At 39.7% G+C, this 22,342-nt stretch overlaps 1 protein-coding gene across 1 annotated transcript in view; it reads right to left on the bottom strand.

The window, feature by feature from the left end:
* Window positions 1-11: 11 nt before the first annotated feature.
* LOC122401282 (PDF receptor) overlaps window positions 12-22,342 on the bottom strand; it is a 41,301-nt gene continuing 18,970 nt past the window's right edge. The window contains exons 2-14 of the mRNA XM_043403335.1: window positions 18,013-18,856; window positions 17,316-17,423; window positions 7,696-7,856; window positions 6,676-6,779; window positions 5,773-5,917; window positions 5,599-5,701; window positions 4,948-5,068; window positions 4,746-4,824; window positions 4,405-4,490; window positions 4,137-4,317; window positions 2,585-2,699; window positions 1,262-1,355; window positions 12-170 (exon numbers count right to left, since the gene is read on the bottom strand). Of these exons, the coding sequence (XP_043259270.1) occupies window positions 158-170; window positions 1,262-1,355; window positions 2,585-2,699; window positions 4,137-4,317; window positions 4,405-4,490; window positions 4,746-4,824; window positions 4,948-5,068; window positions 5,599-5,701; window positions 5,773-5,917; window positions 6,676-6,779; window positions 7,696-7,856; window positions 17,316-17,423; window positions 18,013-18,094 (1,392 nt within the window). The 5' untranslated portion in view covers window positions 18,095-18,856 and the 3' untranslated portion in view covers window positions 12-157. The remainder of the gene's footprint in view (window positions 171-1,261; window positions 1,356-2,584; window positions 2,700-4,136; window positions 4,318-4,404; window positions 4,491-4,745; window positions 4,825-4,947; window positions 5,069-5,598; window positions 5,702-5,772; window positions 5,918-6,675; window positions 6,780-7,695; window positions 7,857-17,315; window positions 17,424-18,012; window positions 18,857-22,342) is intronic.

The raw sequence follows: 22,342 nt of genomic DNA, 5'->3' as shown, positions 1-22,342 counted from the left end.
TCAGGCTGAATTCCTGGCGTTTGAATTTCCTGGCTGGTCTCCAGGTCCTCCAGGTACTTCTCCATCTTTCGACGAAGCCCGCAGCCCAGGATTTCGTAATTTCCGGTAAATCTCGAGGCTCGCGTCCGGTGCCCAGAGATCCGGAGATGTTCCGTGGTCAGACCGCTGTTCTGAAACGCGAGAGAACACGATCGCCTCCGCACAAACTGTCCTCGTGATCGGAAAAAGCGGTTCCTCGACAACGACAGGACATTCCACCGGCTATCGAACACAAACGGAGGCATGTTGCTCCTGGGAATTGCGGGGATTTTTGTTTAGGAAACAATCGTCGAAAAGAAAATGTGTAACAAATGGAAACAGTAAACATGGAATTTGCTTTCAGCTAGAGAAAACAGTTGATTTTAAGTAGAATTTTCTTCTGGGGGAATAAACATTTAAATTCAAGCACATAAGTGTATCTGAATGTTGAACAATGTACAGGAGATATTTTTCGGCTGTTCGGGAGCGAAAGTTTACATTGAAAGGTTTTGTGCAGTTTGGAGGAGTATAAAAGGGGTGGTTAACGATTAAAAGCGTCTGGAATTTGTCAGGGAATTATTAAATGATTATTTCTACATAGGAATTATATGTATAGGAGGTTGACATACAAACGCGAACACTAGTGTACAAGCGATACAAGCTGTCTGTGGCTTATTTCTTTGAAGATCTGATGTTGCTGAATAATTGATAATCATATACAGGTTTTATATTGTATTATTCGCACTCATTGAGCTATACAAAAGTATAGAAAGCTGGAGAAGACATCGACAGACTCTGAAAGGATCAGAAAAATTCTCAACGACTTCGATGAATTGTGGAAACATTGCAGAATTGGAATTAGTACTCTGGAAAGGTTCAATGAACAATATAGAAATATGTAATGAATTTTAAATGAATGGAGGAAATAATAAAAAATGTCCAACTGGCTCTAGAAAAGTCAAAAAATGAGAATCCGAGTTTCGAAGTAGCTTCGAATTATTTCAAAGAAAGTCTGAGGGCTTCCAAACAAAATTCAACGAACTGAAATGAAGGGGAAAATTGTCGAAAACACAGAGAATCACCGTTCGCGAGATTCCAGTATAGAGGAAGCGATGCAACAGCACATGCATGGCTGGCGCGTGTCTCGTGTTTTTACCTACTGGTATGATCTTGCGAGGATCGACCGTCGATGCTGGTAATGATCTAAACGCGGATTGGCGAGCTTTCCTCGATCATTACTCACTCGGCAGGTCGGTCCGGCGGTGGAGTGTTTCCACCTCGACAGCATAGTCTTATCCAACCGCTGGATCTCATCTCTTCCTCCTCCATCTCGATCACTGCACGCATCAATAATAATTATCTCGATATCCGTCATCCTCCGTTTCTGCAGCTCGATTCGCGGCGCAATTACAATATTTACAACCAAGCCCAACTTAATTCTAGAAACTTGAATAAAACTCGGTCCTATAATTCTCGATACGCTTCAAAACTAATTTCAAACTCCGTTCAGCCATAGATCGAGAGTCCCCGATTGTTATTAAACATCGCGCGTTAAACTTCAAGGCTGTACTTTGTTTTATCGTTCGACAAAGGGTGAAAACTACCCTAAAAGTAGACGAAATCGATGGAGAAATGTTTGCGAATAAAGTCTGCCCAATTCTGGATCGAATCATAATCGTAATTTGTTTTGCTGCTCCTTGGAAACCTCTTGCTTTGGCCTCTAAATTGCGTACGAAATCGATTCGCGCGAAGAGGATCTCAGCCGACGCTTTTCTGGACTTCAAGAGCTTCCAGAGTGCTCTGGGCTTTCATTAATTTGATTGAACCGACCGAACAACTCGCCGCCGAGTTTCTGCGACAAGTCTCTTCCAGCCGTATATTTTGTGATCTTGTTTTAAAAATAATTTCCATGCGACGAATCGACTGCTCGCGAGTTTTACACGGGAACTTCGTCGAAAATCGCAATTAGGATCCCCCTTGGCCACGATCGATGTTCAATGTAAACACTCGTCCCGCGAACGGTCTCGATTAAAAATCGAGGATATTTTACGACCAACTATAAACATAACTTTTCTCGAAATATTCCTCGACTATAAACTACGTTCGGTGGATAATCGAATTTGAAAATTCGTCGATTAAAGATAAATTTAATATCGTGCTGCTCGCCGTTTTCATAACGCGTTTAGCGAAGCCAAGGATCGCGAGCGCCGGAAATAACGCCAGGATGTATCGTTTAAAGTCGTTTATCCAAATATACGTTTGGTTTAAACGATAGTGAAGCAATTTAAGTACAAACTGTGGCGGAAATTATAGATGGAAATTACTTTCTCACCCCGCGATGAAAATTCGATATCGCGAGGCTCGTATCGAGCACCATTATGAGCTTAATTACCATTAGATTCATAGAAATCTATAATGCAAATTGCGCGCTGTGTAAATTTACTTGTCCGGGGTTTTATGCACGTTTAAACAGTTAGAGCTTTGCACATTGATTTAGTAACGACGGCTGATCCCAGATTACGAGAAATACGAAGAATGAGGATACTTTGCTCCTTGTTATACTAACCTGATGCGATTCGTTGGGGCTGACAGCCACTGAAGGCCGACTGCCTCCTGGCTTGCAGATCGGTTCCTCTCAGGGATAGGTAGACGGAGATGGTTTTATCCAGAGCTAGCCTGACCTGTGAATGGAACAGTTATCAACTAATTATCATTTTAAATATCTAAAAACTGAGCTGGTTAATAAATTATCATTTCGAAGACGACCCAGTTTTCTCGAAATGCAAACGCTAGAGAAGCCCTTAATCTTAATTTGCGTATCGACATTGGCTTAAGAGGTTCGGAAATAAAGGGAAACGCAAGTTACGCAGAAGCAATACGTAATTTTGTCCAAACCCCTCGGCGGAAGATCGATACGCTCTGTTGTTAACGATTTCATCCGGCCTTGCGGTTCCGTTACAGATTTAATGAGATCCAAGGTATTCCCACGAGTCTATTGTTTACTCCAGCAATGTTTCCTTATGCATAATGCATGATCGGTTTCCATTTAGCCATCCGAGTCGAACAGTAATCGCTGTGAATTATTAATCGTTCGTCGAGTAAAGCAACCGGTGATCGAAATTCTTCTCCAAGTATTTACAATTTCACGGGATACTTCGATACATTGAACACAAATATTTATAACTCGTTGATACGGAGAATAAGATATTAAATAACGACGAATGTGTTTACATAGAATCGCGGTGAATTTTCGAACTAGAATTATTCGCTATTAGGATAGAATACGGTGCGTTTAAAATGGACTTCAGAAGCATAGTCAAACAGGACGCACGTGCTTTGAAGTTCGACGCAGGCTGCATCATAAACCATCCCAACCGCAAGACATACTTGGAATCCCAGGCATGTTCAGTTTCTGGAATTTTCCATTTTCAAATTCTCGACAACCGACTTTTATTCCCAACGATTTCTTACCCTCAAACATGAATTTCCCTTGCTTCGATACCGATTCCTTGTCAACGGAGACATACGATACATCTGTTACATACATTTTTCTACCAGGTATGGTCGCATTTTCATTTACATTCGCGATAAAGAAATATTGTAGGATCAAGCTAGCTACGAGAGCAACGGTTGTCACGAATTCATATCAAAAAGTTTATTACACAAAAATAATCGTTTTCACACGACGCAAGCTCACTCCGCCTTAACCACTCGCTTCAATTGCTCTGCCCCCCCCTCCTCCTTCCCCTCCACGCCGGTCGCCTTCACCTAATCACTCATACAAACACATACACACACACACACGCCCTGAGACAAAACCTGCACGCATTCTGCATTCGTCTTCGCAACCTGGCAATCGATTGATTTGTTTATCCGGTTCGAACAGCTGATTCCGACTCCGGTCATAGCAATCGATTGACGCCTCGCGCACTTACACAACAATACACTCACATTCACACCCCACAATATTTTAAAGAAAAGCTACTGCGATAAATTGCACTTTCTAAAAATCGTACAAAAATATATGCACCATCTATTTTATATTACGTTTTATATACACTTGTATAAAGAAGTAACTAATGTGTTTAAAAACTAAGATTACTGATAAATCGTCTCACCTCGCCGTTTAGGAAACAATAAAGGGTCGCTATGAAGAGGCCCTGAAACGACTGCAAAAAGTGCGTCGAGTACGACCATAATGCGAACTTCTTTACGTTGTGCAGAGGCGCCTCGATCATGAAGAGTATGTTGGTGATGCCCAACAAAGGTAGAAGCACCACGGCTGCTCTCACCGCTTTTCTACAAAGAGAAATTCTTGGGATCGTTAGAATTTGTCTCAGCGCGTTTCGAGAATTTTTGTTATTATTTTGATTTTATTTCACTCACAGGACTTGCTCGATCTCGCTAGTGTGACTCTGTCGAAGCTTCACCACGAGCACCCTCACGATGTTCAGTAGAAAAAGAAAATTGAGCTGGGAAATCGAAATCAAGTCGAGGTTCAGGGATTCGAATTAAGTCGAAGTAAATAAGAATGTTTCTTCGCGAACGAAATAAACATATAGGGTGTTTGGCAACGGGTGCAGAGGGATTCGCGACTTTTTTATAAATTCTCAAATTCGTTTCTTGATTTTTTGTTTATCCACCCTTTTCCATGAAAGTTGGCAACAGCATACGTGTCACTGGTAGTAAGAAACATTCTTTGATCTCGCGTAGGGAAGCGTCCTTACCAATATCACCGCGAACCTGGGTCCCTCGAGAATCCAGAAGTAGGAAGACAGATTGTAGCCGGACCAACACCTGGAAAACCTATTCGTTCCAGCGTGTGAGATTATAAACCTCGAATTTCGAAACTTTCTTGAGAAACGATAAAACGGGGAATACGTTTTTTATAATGAAACTAATCGCGAGTCCGTTAATTGGGCGACTTGCCTGGACTTTGGGTGGTAATAGAAGGCCGTGATGGTGGCCCACACGAGAGTCATCGCGACGGGACATCCCCAGCCGACGAATCGATACATCCGATAGTACGAGGTCTCTTGAAACACCGTCACTGTGACAAACAAATCGGTAGATGTAAAAGAATACGGTAAAAAGGGACACGTTGGACAAAAGGAGAAACACATTTAATTCCGGGCAGAGGAAAGGGGAGAGAGAGATTCAGGAATTTTTCATCAAACTCGAGGGCGTTTCGCGGTACACGAAGACTGCACACTCGGGCGAAAAAAAAACTGGGACGATTGCTCGGAGCCGAGAAATGTTTAATTTTCGCATAGTTAAGCAGGCTACGAACGTGCTCACGGTTAGAACGCTCCTCTATCAGTGTGTAGCCCCCAAGACATTGAATTTTCCATGGAAAATTATCTTTGACGTATTCAAGAATGGGATATTTTCTTTGGGATAGTAAACATTTTAAGTATTTTCATGTGTTGGAAGATCTATCTAAAACCTTTCTTCTGAGAAACATGGATTAATAGTACAAACAACAAAGTAATGGCTTCGTAATCGTCACTGTTCTCTACTTTTGATACAGTGGAGTTAATCGGTGTGGAATTTAAATAATTAAAATAATTAAGGGCTTGCCTGTAACCATATTGTGGAGGAACAGACCCTCTATGAACATCCACATGAACATCGCGGTTTTGGCGTATTCCAACAGAGCGTAACTGGCTTCGCAGAGAACGGGCTGCAAGGGAAAGAAACTTTTTCGAGTGGGCTCCGCCTTGAAACGAATCTCCATTAACCGGAAGTACTTACAGTGTTCCCTATACCCCGTTGAATGCCATAAGTCTTCCTCCTGAGGATCTCGATGTCGATGTAGACGATTAATCGTATGAGTACCTGGACAACCATCGCCACGAACAGATTCTTGTGGATTCTGGTCCTGGTGTTCCTTAAGGACCTGAGTTACATCGGAATCGATATATTATCGACGCGTATTGGCTTACGTTTTTACGTTAAATCTCTACCAAGGGGGTCGAAATTCGTTTCGTTGTAAATTTATATGATTTATGCGATCATCGGAAGAGGAATAAAAATTAAAAACGTACGACGTTCGCGTAGTTTCAGATCGGATGTAATAAAATAATTATTAAAAAATGAGAAACAAACGTAATACGGTTTGAACTCTTTGACATCATTAGAGTTTTCATTCCAGTAATGTTACGTCTTACGAGAAGCTTAACCCAGTTTCGCGAAACAAACACAGTCTCCCATCTTTCGAGGCGAATCGTTACCATCCACGAAGTTGCGTTTCTTTGTCCATTAATGGAACCCTGGGAAACGGAAAATAAATAAATATACCAGACAAAAATGGTAGAACAATCACACCGTGTTCCAATAGCCGTTGGAACAAAAGCATGAGCTTTTGTAGTTATCAGAATATATCAAAGCGAAATGCATGCTACTTCTGCAACGGCGTATCTCGCGACGTTGATTTTACAGTCTCGTAATAAATCTAACTGTGTTTCGACGATCAAATTCACTCTGTTGCAAATGAAAGTCGTCTTACAACGGCTAAAGGGACCAAATTTACGCGAAAGCTTGATTTGCACGCGAGGGAAGTTTGTATTTACTCCAGAGGCGACTCCTTTTTGTGGAAATTAATTACGTGGACGGAAGAAAGTTCCTAGTTCCTTCGAGGAACGGCGAATCGCCTACCTAAATCGACAAAATATGGCGAGCGAAGCAAGCAGCGCTACCAAAGAAATGCTTAAACCAACGAACTCTAGCGTTCGCGTCCTCTCGGCGATGTCCATCTTCATCTGAAACAGGAAAACAAGAAATTAATTAAAACCCTAAATTCCGGTCGTGTAATCATACTTTATTTTATCATCGTCCAAATTGCGTAATTTCTGATAATAGACCCGAGCTATAAAACTTTATCAACTCGGTAATTCCGAGACTTCTTTTAAAATATGTAATGAAGGAGCGAAGAAAGTTAATAGAGAATTTTATGGGTAGTTTCTGGAGTTCCCCGACTGAGGATTAAACAGATTTTCGCCATTTAAGTTTTTAGACAGAACAGAGAGAATGCACAAATGAAAGAGGAAAACGCGACCAGAACCTCATCGATCTCTTTCACGAGTTAATTTCTTCCCATTCCCGGCGTTCGCCTGGAATCGATTTGGCCCACTTCCATGCTACTCCAAACTTTAAGCAGAATAATTATATATACATTTATACACAGGCCGAAGCATTCGTCTTCGAATTTACCATACATACACTGTCTTCGACCCGATTCATTTCTCCGAGGAACCTGTTATCGTACTTCTGCCACATAAACGTTCGCAATATAAACGCGGACTAGCGTTGGCACAGATAACATGTTATGCATCGATGAAACGCGAGGTCTTCGGTCCACCGTTTCGAGCATAAACTTATACGAGTCTTTTAAAATTTTTCTATTGCCTATAAAAGACTCGATACAAAATTGAAACGTTGAGATCAATATTTAAACGAAGAAAGTAATTTTTTTTGTCGAGTAGTGGACTTTTTTTTAATAGTTGAAAAGCGATTGTCTCGAAGGGTGAGACCACTCTATTTAATCTATAATTGTTTCAAGCGACCGACAATGAGGGGCTAGCAGTTGCTTGCGCCCCCATTCTTTGAATAACAAGGAACGAAGGCAACCGAGGGTTCATTTAAATTCTGCAATCTCGCGCTGGAACTGGTACTTACGTTGCCCTCGATGGTGTTTGTGTAAACTTTCCCGTGCAACCGGAGCATTTCCGGTGTCAAGCAGGTCGTGTAGTTCGCCCAACCGTGAGGCGAATCCTCGTTGCTGGTACCGTTCTGGGCCTCCCAGCGACCGTTGTAACCGCACTTCTTCTCCACGGATTCTAGACAAACAACCAGTATGGAAAACGTCGGAATAATATGCCCGGAGGAAGCTCGATCTTCCAAAGCAGCGTTCTTTAAACTTTGCGAATTCTGGAAACTGGGACAAAATGCGACTCTTTCCCGAAAAAATGTACGCACAAATTCATGGAGGAAACTGTTGTATCCCAGACACAACGACGATAAATTTATGTGTATCTGGTTTCTATCAGAGGATTACAAATGATTTGCTTTTGAAAATAACAAACATCATAGCGCAAACTAAATCGAAGATATTTCTTTCGATCCTCCAGCGTTGTAAACAAAAGTATTGGAAAATATGAAATAGCAAATGTAACGCGAAAGTTCGGTTTGATGATTCTTATATGCCCTGTGAGTTCTGATATGTATTTATCTTTTTTAAAAAAAAGTATTCGTCCGTGTGACATAATTCAGGAACTCGAAGCTCGACTGTCGAAATGGCGGAGAGATTAACTCCGGATTTAACCAAATTGGTGTGCTCCGTAAAATAGTTTCAAGCTGGAAACCAGTCATTACGCACTTTCTAATAGAACCTCTGAACTCTGAGTAAACGACTGGAGGCTAAAGGCTCCCAAGGGATTCGTCGAAAACCGGAATGTGCCATGAGATTGCATTCAAGTTACACTTGATGGTCGGACTTTGTCGATGTTTGACTTCCGAAATCTTCCCTTTAAATTTTACTTTTCTTCTTTCAGTATTGATACTCTACCAGAGGCAATTAGATCCGATTAATCGTTTTACAGTTAACAATAGTAAAATCGAACGAAAAAACTTTATTTCTCGTCGAGGAAGAAATACGTATGTTAAACCCTTCTCGATGCGATTGTAAAATAATTGGAAACGATTCTTTCTTGTTGACTCGCGAAGCTTTGTTTTCTGCCGTTCGCGGAAACTTCAAATTTTATAAAACAGGACGTGTTTATGCATTCGAATGGACACCAATATCGAACCAGAAAATATTACCATAAAATCCATTAACAAAGTAAACAGAAATTAATGAATTCATACGATATAAAATTTCCATTTCCGGCCACTGCTACGTAAATTGACGCTTGATTACGTATGTTCGTGGTTTTTGTTTATTTACAGAGAAACAGGAACTGAAAACACTCTGAAACTATCTTTTCTCTACGAATATTCGTGTTTTTTTTTTTTAATTTTGTAACAACACCGACTGCTTGGTCTTTGGTTGTTGTTTTCATGTTTTATGTAATCCTTGTTTTATTTTTCTTCCTGTGTTTTCTTGTTATTTTGTTTTTCCTTTATATTTTCTCTGTTATATTCGTTATTCTGTAAAATATCAGTATTTTTCTTATGTTGTTTATATCATTGTTTAGTGTTTGGTGTAGTGACCTGTTCATTTGTAATCTGTTCATCAGTCTGTTGTGGGTTGGACAGTCTTCTATTACGTGTTTAATTGAAATTGTTGTTTTACATATCGGGCACTTTGGCGGTTCTTTATTCTCGAATAAATGGTTACATGTTAGTTGTGTATTCTTTAAACAAGAAAACAGGAGCTGATATTAAAATTGTTCGAAACTTTGGTCTTGCAATACACGTTTCCGAATAACAAAAATGGAATGCTGCACGCTTTTTCGTTTAATATAAGCTACTTTGGTTTCAAATTTCCTCAAAACCTTCTTTAATAGTTTCAAAGTAATAACGAGCCGATGAAACTCGTTCAAAGCACTGTTCCGAAGGCTCCTAACTAACAATGCGATTCCCGGCATTTCCAAAAGAGTTTCATCTCCAGGCCACCGTTATCAAAAAGCCAGAATAAAGGACGACCATGAATATTCCACGAAAGAAATCTCAAAGAGGAGACCATCTCTCCGGATGCCTATAATTCTTTTCTTAACGGGACAGTCTGGTAACTCGAGATAAAAAATTGACTTTCCTTTCTTCTCCTATCTTGCGTATTCAACTCCTGAAGCGCATTATTCCCAGAAGATTATGGTAAACTTTGGAATCGTTTTTTTTTTAAACGATGCTGCCCTGTATAGTGCGTTTATCTAAAAACATTTGAATATGTTACAGAAAACAGTTGTTGAGTCGATTGGTACAAAACTGAAGCTTACTGTTTAAGTTCTGATTAAATACAGTCACTGTTAATGTATGTTGTAAAAGATGAGTTAAATGTTTATGTAATCAAAAATTAGTATCGTGGATTGGCACTTTGATACAAAGATGGATGAGGAGAATCCATGTACACAGTACAGTTTAAAAAACATTAAAGTGGAATAGCGTGTTGAACAAAAAGCTGACCGTGCTGGGGATTCATCGTTTTTCTCGGTGAATTTTTTCGTATTTTCACCGAGATAAAGTTAGAACATCCCAGGTTGTTCCAGTTTCTAGTATCACACTGTATAATACGATTTGGTATCGAGCAGGGATCGAATTATGTCGTACACAGCCAGCAACGTCGCTCCAAAGTTACCCTTGCGCAAAGTCGTAATTGGGCGTTCTAGTTCCTGAAACATGGCATATCGGGTGAACCGCGTAACTTGTTCGTCAGCATTATTATCCACCGCAAAACCAAGACAACCACACTGGTCTTCGATATCATTTGATCACTCGTTATGTGTTCGAATCAGAGGAAAACACTGTTTTCGAAAACTATTTACGTACACTTTCAGATATCCTCAAGAAAGAAAGAAAAATGTCGAAACTGGGATTAGAAATCTACGAGAATCTGGTTAGAATGCATTGGGGGTCAATTATCTATGAGAATATAATAATAGAATTGCTTTCTTGTGACTACTGTGGTCTAGAGTCGAAAGAACTTTGAAACCACTGTATGAAGGTAGGATCTTTATTTTTGCAGAGGAGACGTTAAAACCGGAGTCAAAGTCTGTCGAAAAGAATGCACTGGAAGGAATGGTAATCTTCCTAAGTAGGACTATCTTCTAAAGGCAAAGGCTGAATTTCCAAGAAAACCCCAACACATAAAACAAAAGCGAGTCAAGAATGGCCACCGAACAGTGTGGAGTCGAGGTGAGTGTTATCGACATGAAATATTTTTTAATACAAACGAAAAGGGAATAGGAATATTATGACGAAGATAGTTTGATTCCTGACATTGGCGACTAAAATGCAACAAATACAGTCGATGAATGGCGAACGAATATTACGTAGTTTGTTATGCAAATTTGCTGTTATTATTCCATGACGAAGTATGAATGTACAATCACGTTTTCATGCACGACGAGAAGTATGGGTTTTCATTAAAGCCCGCAAATTCCAAGCACGCGAAAATGCAGTCCGTTCTGCTGTATCTGCCTCGAGGTTGCACCTTTAAGGCATTCACAAAGCCAAGGCCAGATGAAGAATCCAACCCCCGCTATTGATCTGATTTCGCGGGCATTTAATCGTAATTGCATCAAATTTTTTCACACTGTCCGCGAATACCTACGAAACATTCTCGCAATATCGCTGAAAATTCACGTCCCATTCTCCGGTCGAATATTTCGTGCATAGTTTACGATAATCGTGCAAATCAATCTGAAACGATACATAAATAATAGCAATCGATAAACAGTGAACAATTAAACTGCAATGAAGACAAAATTTAACGAAAAACGATACCTTCTAAATACCAAGCTCTGCGAGAACGTTTTCAGCGTTTCGAAAATAGACGTCGCAGAATACGATTGAATTTAACAAAGATTGCAGTCGACGCTACTTTAAACGTCGATAAAGAACTCCAGCGAAAATTCGATGATCGCGTGGGAACGCTCTATCGAACGCTCTTTAAATTCAAACGATATTTCCCATACCCGCGAACGTCGAGCAATTTATCTACTTTTAAATAAATCTGAATCGTTTCTCGATGATCGACTAAATTCCTCCATAGCGAACGAACTTTCGAATAACAGCGTCGGGCAAATTTCAAATCCATTTCTGAACTTCCGTTTAAAAATCGGTTTACAAGTGAACCTAAAATCTGTATTTGTTATTCGGGAACAAAATTCGCCCAACTCTGATGGGCAACAGGATCTTTTGAACTTTCGAACCGATCCGTCCGATAATTGCAATTATCAGCAATTTAATGGCAATGGAAAACCAAACACGAACGGAATATAAATATAAGCTTCGCTCCCGGTGCTCTTAACTTTTTCATAAAAAAGTTACCAACTTCGAAAACATCCTCGAGGAGATATTGGAAGACGTCAAACTTTCTCGAGCCCCATAGATCAGCTGCGCAGTTTGCGTCGCGCTTTAATCGGACGTGGCTGGTTGCCGTTCGATTTCAGCGAAGGAAAACGAAAAGCAAAAAGCAAGGACAGGAAACATCGAACGAACTAAAGATTCGGATCGAATTCGTGTAACTTTTAGTCTGATCAAATAACGCCGACATCGAGCACTCCGCACAGGTTGCTTGTAAATAAATGGAACTTGGCACCGGACAGAACTTTTCGGTCCAAAGATTCCGAATCGCGATGAAAGGCTGTTTACACAGGTAACTAGAATATGCAAGTAATCGTTAAGAGCCTATCGTTCGGTACTGGCAACGCTAATAATAATTTTAAGCGTAATTGTGAAACATAATGAGGCTCGAACGGCTGTGGATCAATTATACAAATAGGAAATTTCATAATTAACTAAGTTTAGATATTCTTAAATGTCTGAGAAGATCTAACGGCTGATAATACAGAATTTTTGAATCCATTATGATCTAAACAATCTTGTTCAAATGCATACACAATGTGGGTACTCTTGGAGCTCTGATAGGATTCTGCAACATAAATTAAATGGTAAATTTCATCATGGGGATGAAGGTGTAGTTTGGGAATACGGAGCTAAATAGGCGCGAGCAAACTCCAATAGCTCTGCAACAAACGTGCAAATAAGGGATTTCACGCTGAATTTGGATAGTCTAGGTATTCTTAATCATCTAGAAAGATTCAATAATGGGAATTTCTATTTTTTACAAGAAGAAGAAACTATGGAATGCATCAGGATGATACAAATATGATTCAAACGATCTCCAGACACCCCTCAACTCCGTCAAACAAAAGGATCCTGGAGTACGGACGTCTCAAAAAATCTTACTAATTTCGGGCTTGTTGTGGCGACGAATGGGGTATGCTTTTAGCTTTTTAGGCGGCTCGAGATACGAGGGGAGAGTTTTACCGCCCTGTTAACACTGTATAACATGTCGCGGCGTCATCGAGTGCAATCAAAATGCGGAGAAGTGGGTCGAGTGGTGCGCCAACACCGATGCAACTCGATCCGAGCATTGCCGAACCACGGTTCTCATTCGCCTCTGTCTCTTGGCCCCCGTTTATTGTCGTCGTGGAAACGGAAGTGTATCCCCCGAAGGCCGGCGGGCAAGTTCAAGTAAGTTGCATGTGCATGCGAATCCCGGTTACGAATCGATGTGTCGGGACGCGAAACGTTAAAGTGGAACGACTCTAAACGCGATCCGAGCTGCCATTTGGGGGATTCGTTCCACCCCTAGCGAGCTCAAGGTACTTTTATGGCCATTTTTCCATTTATTCCCAAAGTAAAATTCGTACAATTTTTAGACTCGTCCACTCTGAATGTGACGTAAAATTATCGTGGCCTATTAAATTCGTAATTTAATAACATCCGTTAAAATGCTTCCCTTTTACTTGTAGCGTATCTTAGCTTAGACAAATTTTAGCCCTCGCTTCGGAAGATATTAAGGAACACTATATTAAGTACTTCTATCCTGTTTCGCGCGCCAGATGCAATTAATGTCGAGAAGAACACGTAAACGAAGGAAATGGGCTGCTTTCGTCTTTTAATCTCGCGTGTCGAGGGATGAGTGTGACCAGTAGGTGCACGGTTTCCGGTAGAAAGGGAACTTCATTCGCGCTGATATTTATATCAAAGAATTGCAATTAATGCTTGGAAGGTCCTGCAAAAAAAGATTCCTTAGCCAATAATATGATAAAAAAAATTTTAAGCATTATGAGATTATGTGAAGCTTTAACGTACCGGTATCGAATGGTATAACTTCTGATTTTCAAATGGGCGAAGATCACGGAACGGAAATCGCGTTTTCGTCCACCGGGTATTCTTAAATCCGTATTTTTGGCTCGCGTCGCAACGAAGCGCGAGTAATTTGCATCCAGGACGCGCCGCATCCCAGCGTGGAAACGGGGCTGAATCGAATACAACGACGAGAATGGGAGAACGACGACGGTCACATCTGGTCGAGCGTTAATCCGCGATATGCAAATTTTTTCCCCAGCATCTCTCTGGCGCAACGAAACTGTGTCACACGGCCCGGACTCAACAGGCGAGACAATTTGTTATCGCAAAATTGAACCCCGTCGATTTCCATCCCCGATCTGACGATACTTAAATAGATTCATGAGGTAAACAATACGTATTGGTTACACGGATAGCTCTTAGCCATTTTCAGTTCGCGTCACAGATCGAAAAACAAAACCGGGCATTTAATTTATGGAAATTGTTCCTTGTTGCAAAAAAAATTTCTTCGTTACTGGAAATAATTTTTAAAATTTACTATCGATTATTCGACGCTAATAAGTCACTGTTACAATCATTAGACAGTTTAGAATTATCCTTGCTTATTTTGTTAAAATTTTATAAGCGAGAATATCTATTGTAATCCACATTTGTCGTTCCTTACATAGTACATCTTTTGTACCAAAGGATTTTATTCTCGTTAATAAAGGAATAATAATAATACCTATTCTTCTATTCTTATGATATAACGACAGGAATAGTTCTGTTCAGATCGTCGTAACTTCCGGCAATCTTCCAAAGGATTTAGCCTTAACAAAAGGGGTCATGGAACGAGTGTTTCGACTCGTTAAACGATAACGTCCCTTTAAATTTTGGATAGAGATCGCGGAGTGGTCCGGAATAAGTGGTCGAAACGTTTTCGTGGAGGGAACACAATGAAATACTCCGGCATTTGATAGCATGCGGTGCACAATGAAATACTCGAGCGTTTCAAGAAAAAGCACGGACGTTAGGGGGTTTCGTTTCAGTTTTTCAACCGCGCAAATATGAAGATGCAGAGGCTGCAAAAATAGTTTCTCTTTGAGCAACGGCGCTGAATCTGCTTTCAGCTTGGTTTTTCTATCGAAGCACGATGACGTTTTGTCGGCTAAAGGAAAACCTCCAGTTTATTTTCTTCGATATATAATTCCTTCTGCAAACCGTTTTCCGAAGGGGAGGCTCGAGAAGTGGCCGCATTGAATTTCCTCAGTCGTTTAAATGCCAGCGTGCCCTGTTCGCGCGCGAAATAAACGTGGGTGAACTTCGTACGTTTTTTTCAACACTGTGAAAATAAATATTTCGTGAACAAGCTTGTCGAACGCCTCGAAATCTCTCTGAATCTTCTTTGGACACTTTTAAGGTTTTAAGAATAAAAAATTTACGTTGAAACTTTGAAATATTTATATTCTCGTTCGTTCGCGTGAGAAAAGGTAGTTCGAACGTTGAAAAATTCGACGATCGTAACAGTAGACGGATTTTTCTTAAACGGGGACGAATAATGTTTAAAAAGAGAGCGATAAGACTGTGCTTTGTGGAAGCGTCCACAGTCGAGCGAGTTTAATTTGTTTCTTATTTAAGCTCAACTTCTTCGAATCGGGCAATTAGGCGGAACTCACAGGCAATCAGGCACACTTGTTGCTGATCTGCAATATAAATTATGTTCGCTTTCGATGACCAGGAACGGCGTTTCCGCCACACAAAGGCCCGACGAACATATAAATAATCAAAAAGTAATTCCCCGGTCTTCTGAAATTGATTGCGTTGGAAGAACCAGACGAGTTATTAGAAATCTTTGATACTTTCTGACATGAACTCACGCTAAAAGCGTAAATGAATATACAGACGTGCCCCATAATTGTACTTAAAGCATACTTTATAATATAATATTAGGCGGTTGAAAATTGGACAAAAAATAAGACGTTGTCTGAAATTCCCTTTGTTCGAGCAACGATGTTGCAAGAACGAAATGATGGCTTGTTAAACAGGAAACAAGAACTTTAATTATGGTCAACGTAGTTACGAACACTGTGAACTTCGCATAAGAGACTCGTGGATGTGTGCTTAATATACTAGCATCGAAATTTAGTATAATCGATGTTATTTTCGATTTCTACGTCTTCGAATACCGAATCCCTGAAATAAAAGAGTTTATGAATTTGTCGATCAACAATTTATTTCTGAAATTTTCGAAAATATTTCAATCAATGGCGGAACGATTCTGCTTGTGTTTGACGAACAAAATGAAAGTTTATAAGTTCTGTATTTATGTGCACGCGTAGAATTAAATGGATTTGTAGGTATTCCGTGCACGTTACATGCTGTGGCTTGGAAGATAGATTACAATTCCAGTTTGCATATGGTACGGAAGCTTAGTTTCAGTACGTGACTCCAGGCACCAGGCCAATTTTACTGCCGGTTAATACTGGAGTCAATATTGGATTTCAGAGATAAAACTAAAATTTCAAGCCACGTTTAAACGTATTATGTCACAACCTTTTTATTAACCCTTGTTGACATTCACGAGAAGAACTAACAATGAAATCGAGTATAGAAACCTTTGAAAATTGCGAATATTCAACAGGGGCGAAGAAGGAACGAAATTTTTTCTGTGGAAGAAGAAAACTAAACCATGGGATCGAAATTGAGAATCTAATCACTCATGTTAATTTTCAATAAAACTCGATAAACAATAGTGTTCTATCAACTGGTTGCTGTTGTAAGCTTCCTATAGAACGATTTAAGTACAGTGCGGAATATTGAGGATCAAAACGCGACGAAGAGCTTAATAATTATCCTGAAAAGCGACGTAAGTTCCGTCCTTTGTTATGCAAACCGACTTTCCCGGCAAGGAACTCCCATTAATAAATCACGAAATTTACGAAGTTCTTCGCTCAAAGCACCTTCTTTCAATTAAGATCAGAACCAAGGTCAGAGATCCGTAATTACCGACTGAAATACGAAAATAAATCCACGATCGGTTTTTGGTATGCGAGCGGTTCATTTGCTTCCCAAGGATTTATGAGAATTCTTCTTTTTCGTCGACATTGAGCTAGAAATTAATTAATCGAGTGGTTTTTCGAACTTCCTCCTACGAATGTCTCGTAATCACGATCCTATTTTCGAACTATCGTCGAGAAATTAAATCTTTGATTTTTTTTTTACAGCTGACTCGAAACCACGAATATTACAACAATGACGTTGTTCGATGTTTATTGGAGACATTAGTAACAATTTGTCTTACCCGTCGATCGTTAACTATCCTACAAACAATTTTCCGTTAATTTCCGTCGGGTCGGAAAGTCGATCGCTGGTCACCTGTGGCGATCCTTGAAAAATAACACGCGAATTCTAATTATTGTTCGACATTTCTCGGTGTCCCGGGCTCCTCTAACAAGCAATTTAAATGTGCATTCATCAATCGAGCGCGCGTGCACACTTACTGGTCGTGTCGAATCCGTCCTCGAAGGGGCATCTCTGTTTGATCGTGGTGGATGCTTTGGTCGGCGGCCAACAGAGCAGCGAATCCCATGCTGGCTCGCACCACAGCTCTGCAAAAGGAAAGAAAAAAAGCACGAAGCTTGTTACTGTCGTCGCAACTTTTCTCGATGTCGACGCATTGACGTTCGATACAATTTGAAATTCAGCGAGTGGAAAACTAAAAGACCCCCGAGAAATAGTTTCTTGCGTCTGGCATAAACCCGAGACCAGAGCTTTTCTTTGAGGGGGTATTCAGGTGGTTCAGAACTACAAAAATATCTTTATTTTGTTGAAAGTTCACAAAAACATGATGATTTTTATTTCATCGGTCGCCCTAAGATACGTGACACTCTTAATTTAAATATAAGCAGAGGAATTGTTGATCGCGGAAAAATTAACGCAAAGTAAAGCTTAGAATAGTTTTTAGTCGTTGATGGCAGAAACCAATGATCAGGAGCGAAAAGTCAAATAAATTTTCAGGGGTACATTACCCAAGAAATACTGATTAATTCAAATGCAAACAGAGGAATTATCGATGAAAGAAGAATCAACGCAAAGGACAGCTTAGAATAGTTTTTACTCGCTGATGAGAGAAACCAATGGTCAGTAGCAAAGGATCGAATTTCTATAAAATGGATCACTGCGAGGATTCATGCTCACCGCCTTCGGGAGGCGCGAAATCCTTGTACCTCGCGCTGCAAAAGTCCCGAGTGTCGTTGCCAATGGCATTAGGCGCGTCCATGTTTCCTCTAGTTGTCCATTTTCAACTCCCTTTGACTGCATCCCGACTCCGCATCCCCGTTCTTCATCCTGTTTGCCCGCTAAACCAGTTTCTGTCGCGACTCGGACCCGATAGCCCGTTCGTTCCCTTTTCCGCGTTCTTATCTCATTCCTCGGTTCGTTCTCGCCTCTCTAACAGAGAATACAGTCGTGTTCGGTTGGAAAACCGAACGTTCTCCCGTTTCTTCCTGTCGCCCTTCCCTCCCACAGGCGCCAGTCGACCTTTTTATCTCGTATTCCTGCCCGGCGAAACAGGACAAGAGGAATTTGTTCTGAGCCGCTGAACGCACCGGCGCTGACTATCCTTTGAAATTTTATTCCGGGTCAATTCCGAAACTATCGCCGCGGGAAGACAATTTCGTCGTTGTTCTCATCGTCGTTAGCCAATGTTTAGTCGTTGTTTACCAAGCGACGTCGCGTCATCGACGAATAAGAAATATTTTTCACCGTCCGGATGATGCAAGATGAAAAATGGAATTATTTTTCTTTCGAAGTTCTCTGGCTATTCAACCACGTAGATATTCGATAATTATTAATTCATCTTACTCTTGTCTTTTTTATATTTCATTGTTATGGGTGTATATTAGAAAGATTGATATGTCCAAAAGACAAGAGTGGAAGTCTTCGTCGTGCATTTGAGGAAAATTCTGTTAGATCTTCAGCGTCCGGGTTAATCGATGAACATTACTTCGTTGGAAGTCTTCGATCATCTGGAGAATTCTAGCTGTAACAGAAAAGTTAAGTACCGTTAGTTTCGAAAGAAAAGAAAGTTGGGGGATAAACTAATTTCAATAATGAATTAACGTCAGAGTTAAATAGTGACATAATGCGTTTCACCTATAATAAAATAATTTACAACTGACGCGGGGTATACCTATATCGAATGTAGTAAATTTTGTCACATCGCATAGCAAATTTACGATACACAATAAATGTCTATTACCGTGAATTATATTCCGGTTCGACGTAAACGTCGGATCCTCTGTTACGCGAAATTAATTTTCGTAATTAATATATATGTCTATATATATTCTCGTGTAACTACGCGACATGAATTTGTAGCGCGAAGCGTCAACGTTAATTTATTAAAGAAGCGTGACAGTGAAACGAGATTTCACCGCGAGCATAGTTTTCGCAAGCTCGCAGAAACGTTTGACGCGACGAGATATTCAAGGCGTTCCTGTGCTTTTCAATTCTACTCTGTTGCCGCTTTGACCTTTTCCCCCCGACTAACGAAAAGAGCTCAAAAGAGAGGGACGAGGCCGCAGAAGTAAAATTTATTCTTACAGTTAAAGTTACACGATAGAAATTTTAAATAAAAAGAAGCCTCGAGTAAACGATATTACTTCAATCGAGTTTGCTTGTTTCGAAATTCAACATCCAGTAACTTTTTTTGGTGGTCAGTTGTAACGAAATACTGACAAATTCTCTTTATAAAATCGTTATTAAGGCGTTCAGAAGAATTTTTATTACATTGATTTCGTATGGAATCAGAAATATGACCGTAATACTCGACTCTGGTTCGATGCGTTTGGGTCTAAATAACAAGATGGAGGAAGAAAAGCTTTCGATAGAGTCCACAGCAATCGAGACGTCGATCCTATAGGAAGCACGATAACAGAGAAAAAAAAATGCAAATTCAATTTACGACAACTTTTGTCGCGTAATGGGGAGAGAAAGGCAGAACAGTCTGAAATTAAGATTAATGCGATAGTTCGAATAACTGGAATGTGGTCAGCGCCGAGTAATTTTGCCTAGCGAACGCCGACTGTAACGAGTGACCTACTACGAGCCCCGGGATACGTATTTACTGCAAAAACAACCATAAGCGAGATAAACGCGACTGTTTTCTTAACGACGCTTCAAACAGATGCATCTCGGTTTTATTTATATAAATTACCAATAGCAAATAAGCGGTTGCATTTCATTTCACGGAAATAATATCGTTCGTTGATTTTATTACTCAATAACTAGGCAAAGTTTATTAAAAAAGATTCAATATTATGAAAGGAAAACAAACTACTTTATATTACTGTGTTTCATTTTAAACGTATTGTGCATCGTCTCTAATAACGAAACAATATTAAATTCATCCTATACTATCAACGATTAACAACTTTACCCTAATACTTAGGTGCATAGAATTACTTTAAAAGAAATGCCTACTTGTAGATAATATCCTGCACAGACGATGAATAAAAAGAAAAATTTAAGGATCAAAACCAGTTGATTAAGTATCTTTTAAAAGTCTTGGACCTTGTTTGAGAGGAAATTAGACAACGTTCGTTGCCCGAGCTAATGGAATAATCCTTAAACGCGGCCACGTTAGACCAGCTGCAAAATTACCAACGAGGCTTCGAATTTCCTGAGAGTTTTTTTAAAGTGCACCGCTCTGCCTTGGCTGGTTCGCGTTAACGACTGGTTGCATTCCGACCGGCGTTCACTGGCCTGAAAATGATTCGTTTCCGTCTGTTTCATGGCCTCGCGATTCTTTACGCCCACGCGAACTAACGACCAAGGATCACGATCTTGTCCTTGTTCTGTTGTTTCCCTTTCCTCGACGTGGACCGGTCGTTTCCAGAAGAAAACGCGACCCAAGAGAATAATTAGAAACTCCCAGAGGTGCTGTATTCTACGTACTTAGTTTTATTCTCTAAGAGTTTATGATTTCTGCGCTTGATTTCTCCGAGGAGTTAAATTTTGACTGTTTTGGATGACACCGCCCTTATGGGAGCGCCATTTTTAAATTTAAGGGAGACAGAAAAGAAAACTTTTAATACAAAAGAAACTATTGTTTTTCTTTTGGGGATTAAAGTGTTTGGAAACACTGCATTCGATGAATAGTATCGAAGTTCATATCAAGAAAAGTATCGATCAAACGGCGGGCACGGTACGCAGATGGCTATATTTCTTACATTCATATGTTCTTCAGTGGAAAAATCGAACGAAGACCAGACACGGTATGTAGGATGCAATAACGTTTAATGAGTTCTCGAACTTCTTTTACAGTAGAAATATCAAGAGGAGGTCAAACATAGTGCGATGATATCAACGTTTTCTAAATTCAAGTTCATCGATGGAAAAACCGAGCATTGATAGGCCATGATATGCTGATTACAATATTTTTTAAATTCATAAACTAGTATTCAAGTAGAAAAGTCGAATATAGGACATACACGATACAATCCTGACGATGTTTCGTAATAAATAACACCCTCAATCTGAGTGTAGCAATGTTTTTTATTTTTGGAGTTTCAATGTAGAAAAATCAAGCAAAGGCCGGACAGATTAATTAATATAACGAGTATATGTACTATAACTTTTATAGTTACAAACGAGATAAGTCTAACAGAGAAATTTAATAAAGATTTCCAATGTTTCTTGAGTTCTTGGATTTCTAAGTAGAAGAGTCGGATATAAGTCGGACACGACTGCATCTGGATAATATTTGTTATAATTGTGTATTCTTCAGTGTTAGAACAACGTTATATGTCCAAGCCCCTAAGGAATGAAAATTTTTATGAGCAAACTTTCGCCTAATGCAGTTGCAGAAACCTATATACAGTAATCCCGATGGATACGAAAACTTGTTTTACGAGGAAATTCAGTGAAAATCTGTTCAGAATCATCCTCTCTCCCTCGCGATACACACGACATTTTGTAACACCCGTCGTTCACATATTGCTTTCTGAACTTCATAACCCACTTTATATCGTTTCTCCATCTAATAAAAAATGTTAATAATTCTGAAACAGTGATACATGTAAATTAAACCAATTATATCTCTGTTATACGAATTCTACCCATAATTTCTCTCTCATGATACTAACAATTAGTCAAATGTTATTTTCATTTACTTACAGTGGTTAAAAACAGTACAAAACTTGTCACAACTAAAAACAGATTTACCAAGCAAAAATAATATACAATTCTTTATGTTTTTATTGGAGTTAATTGCGTCACTCGCTAAAGTTTCGCAACAAAGCAAAAATAATTGTAAATTTGTTTTTTAGTTGAGACGGACTGGTAATTTTATTAACTGACAAATAAAATATATAAATAGATAAATAAAATATTGTTCTGCTCCAATTTTTATCGACATGATTAAATGTGTATGGTATGTGTTTAAACTCACCCCTCCAGACCATGAAAAAGGAATATTTTGTAACGTGAATCAAATATGTTTTCCACACGACATAGAAGATGCTGC

Source organism: Colletes gigas, unplaced genomic scaffold, assembly GCF_013123115.1.
Source record: "Colletes gigas isolate AHSC1104 unplaced genomic scaffold, ASM1312311v1 Colletes_gigas_Sc00023, whole genome shotgun sequence".
Lineage (NCBI taxonomy): Eukaryota > Metazoa > Arthropoda > Insecta > Hymenoptera > Colletidae > Colletes > Colletes gigas.
The sequence above is the reverse complement of the archived record's forward strand: the minus strand, read 5'-3'. Positions and strand labels throughout refer to the sequence as shown.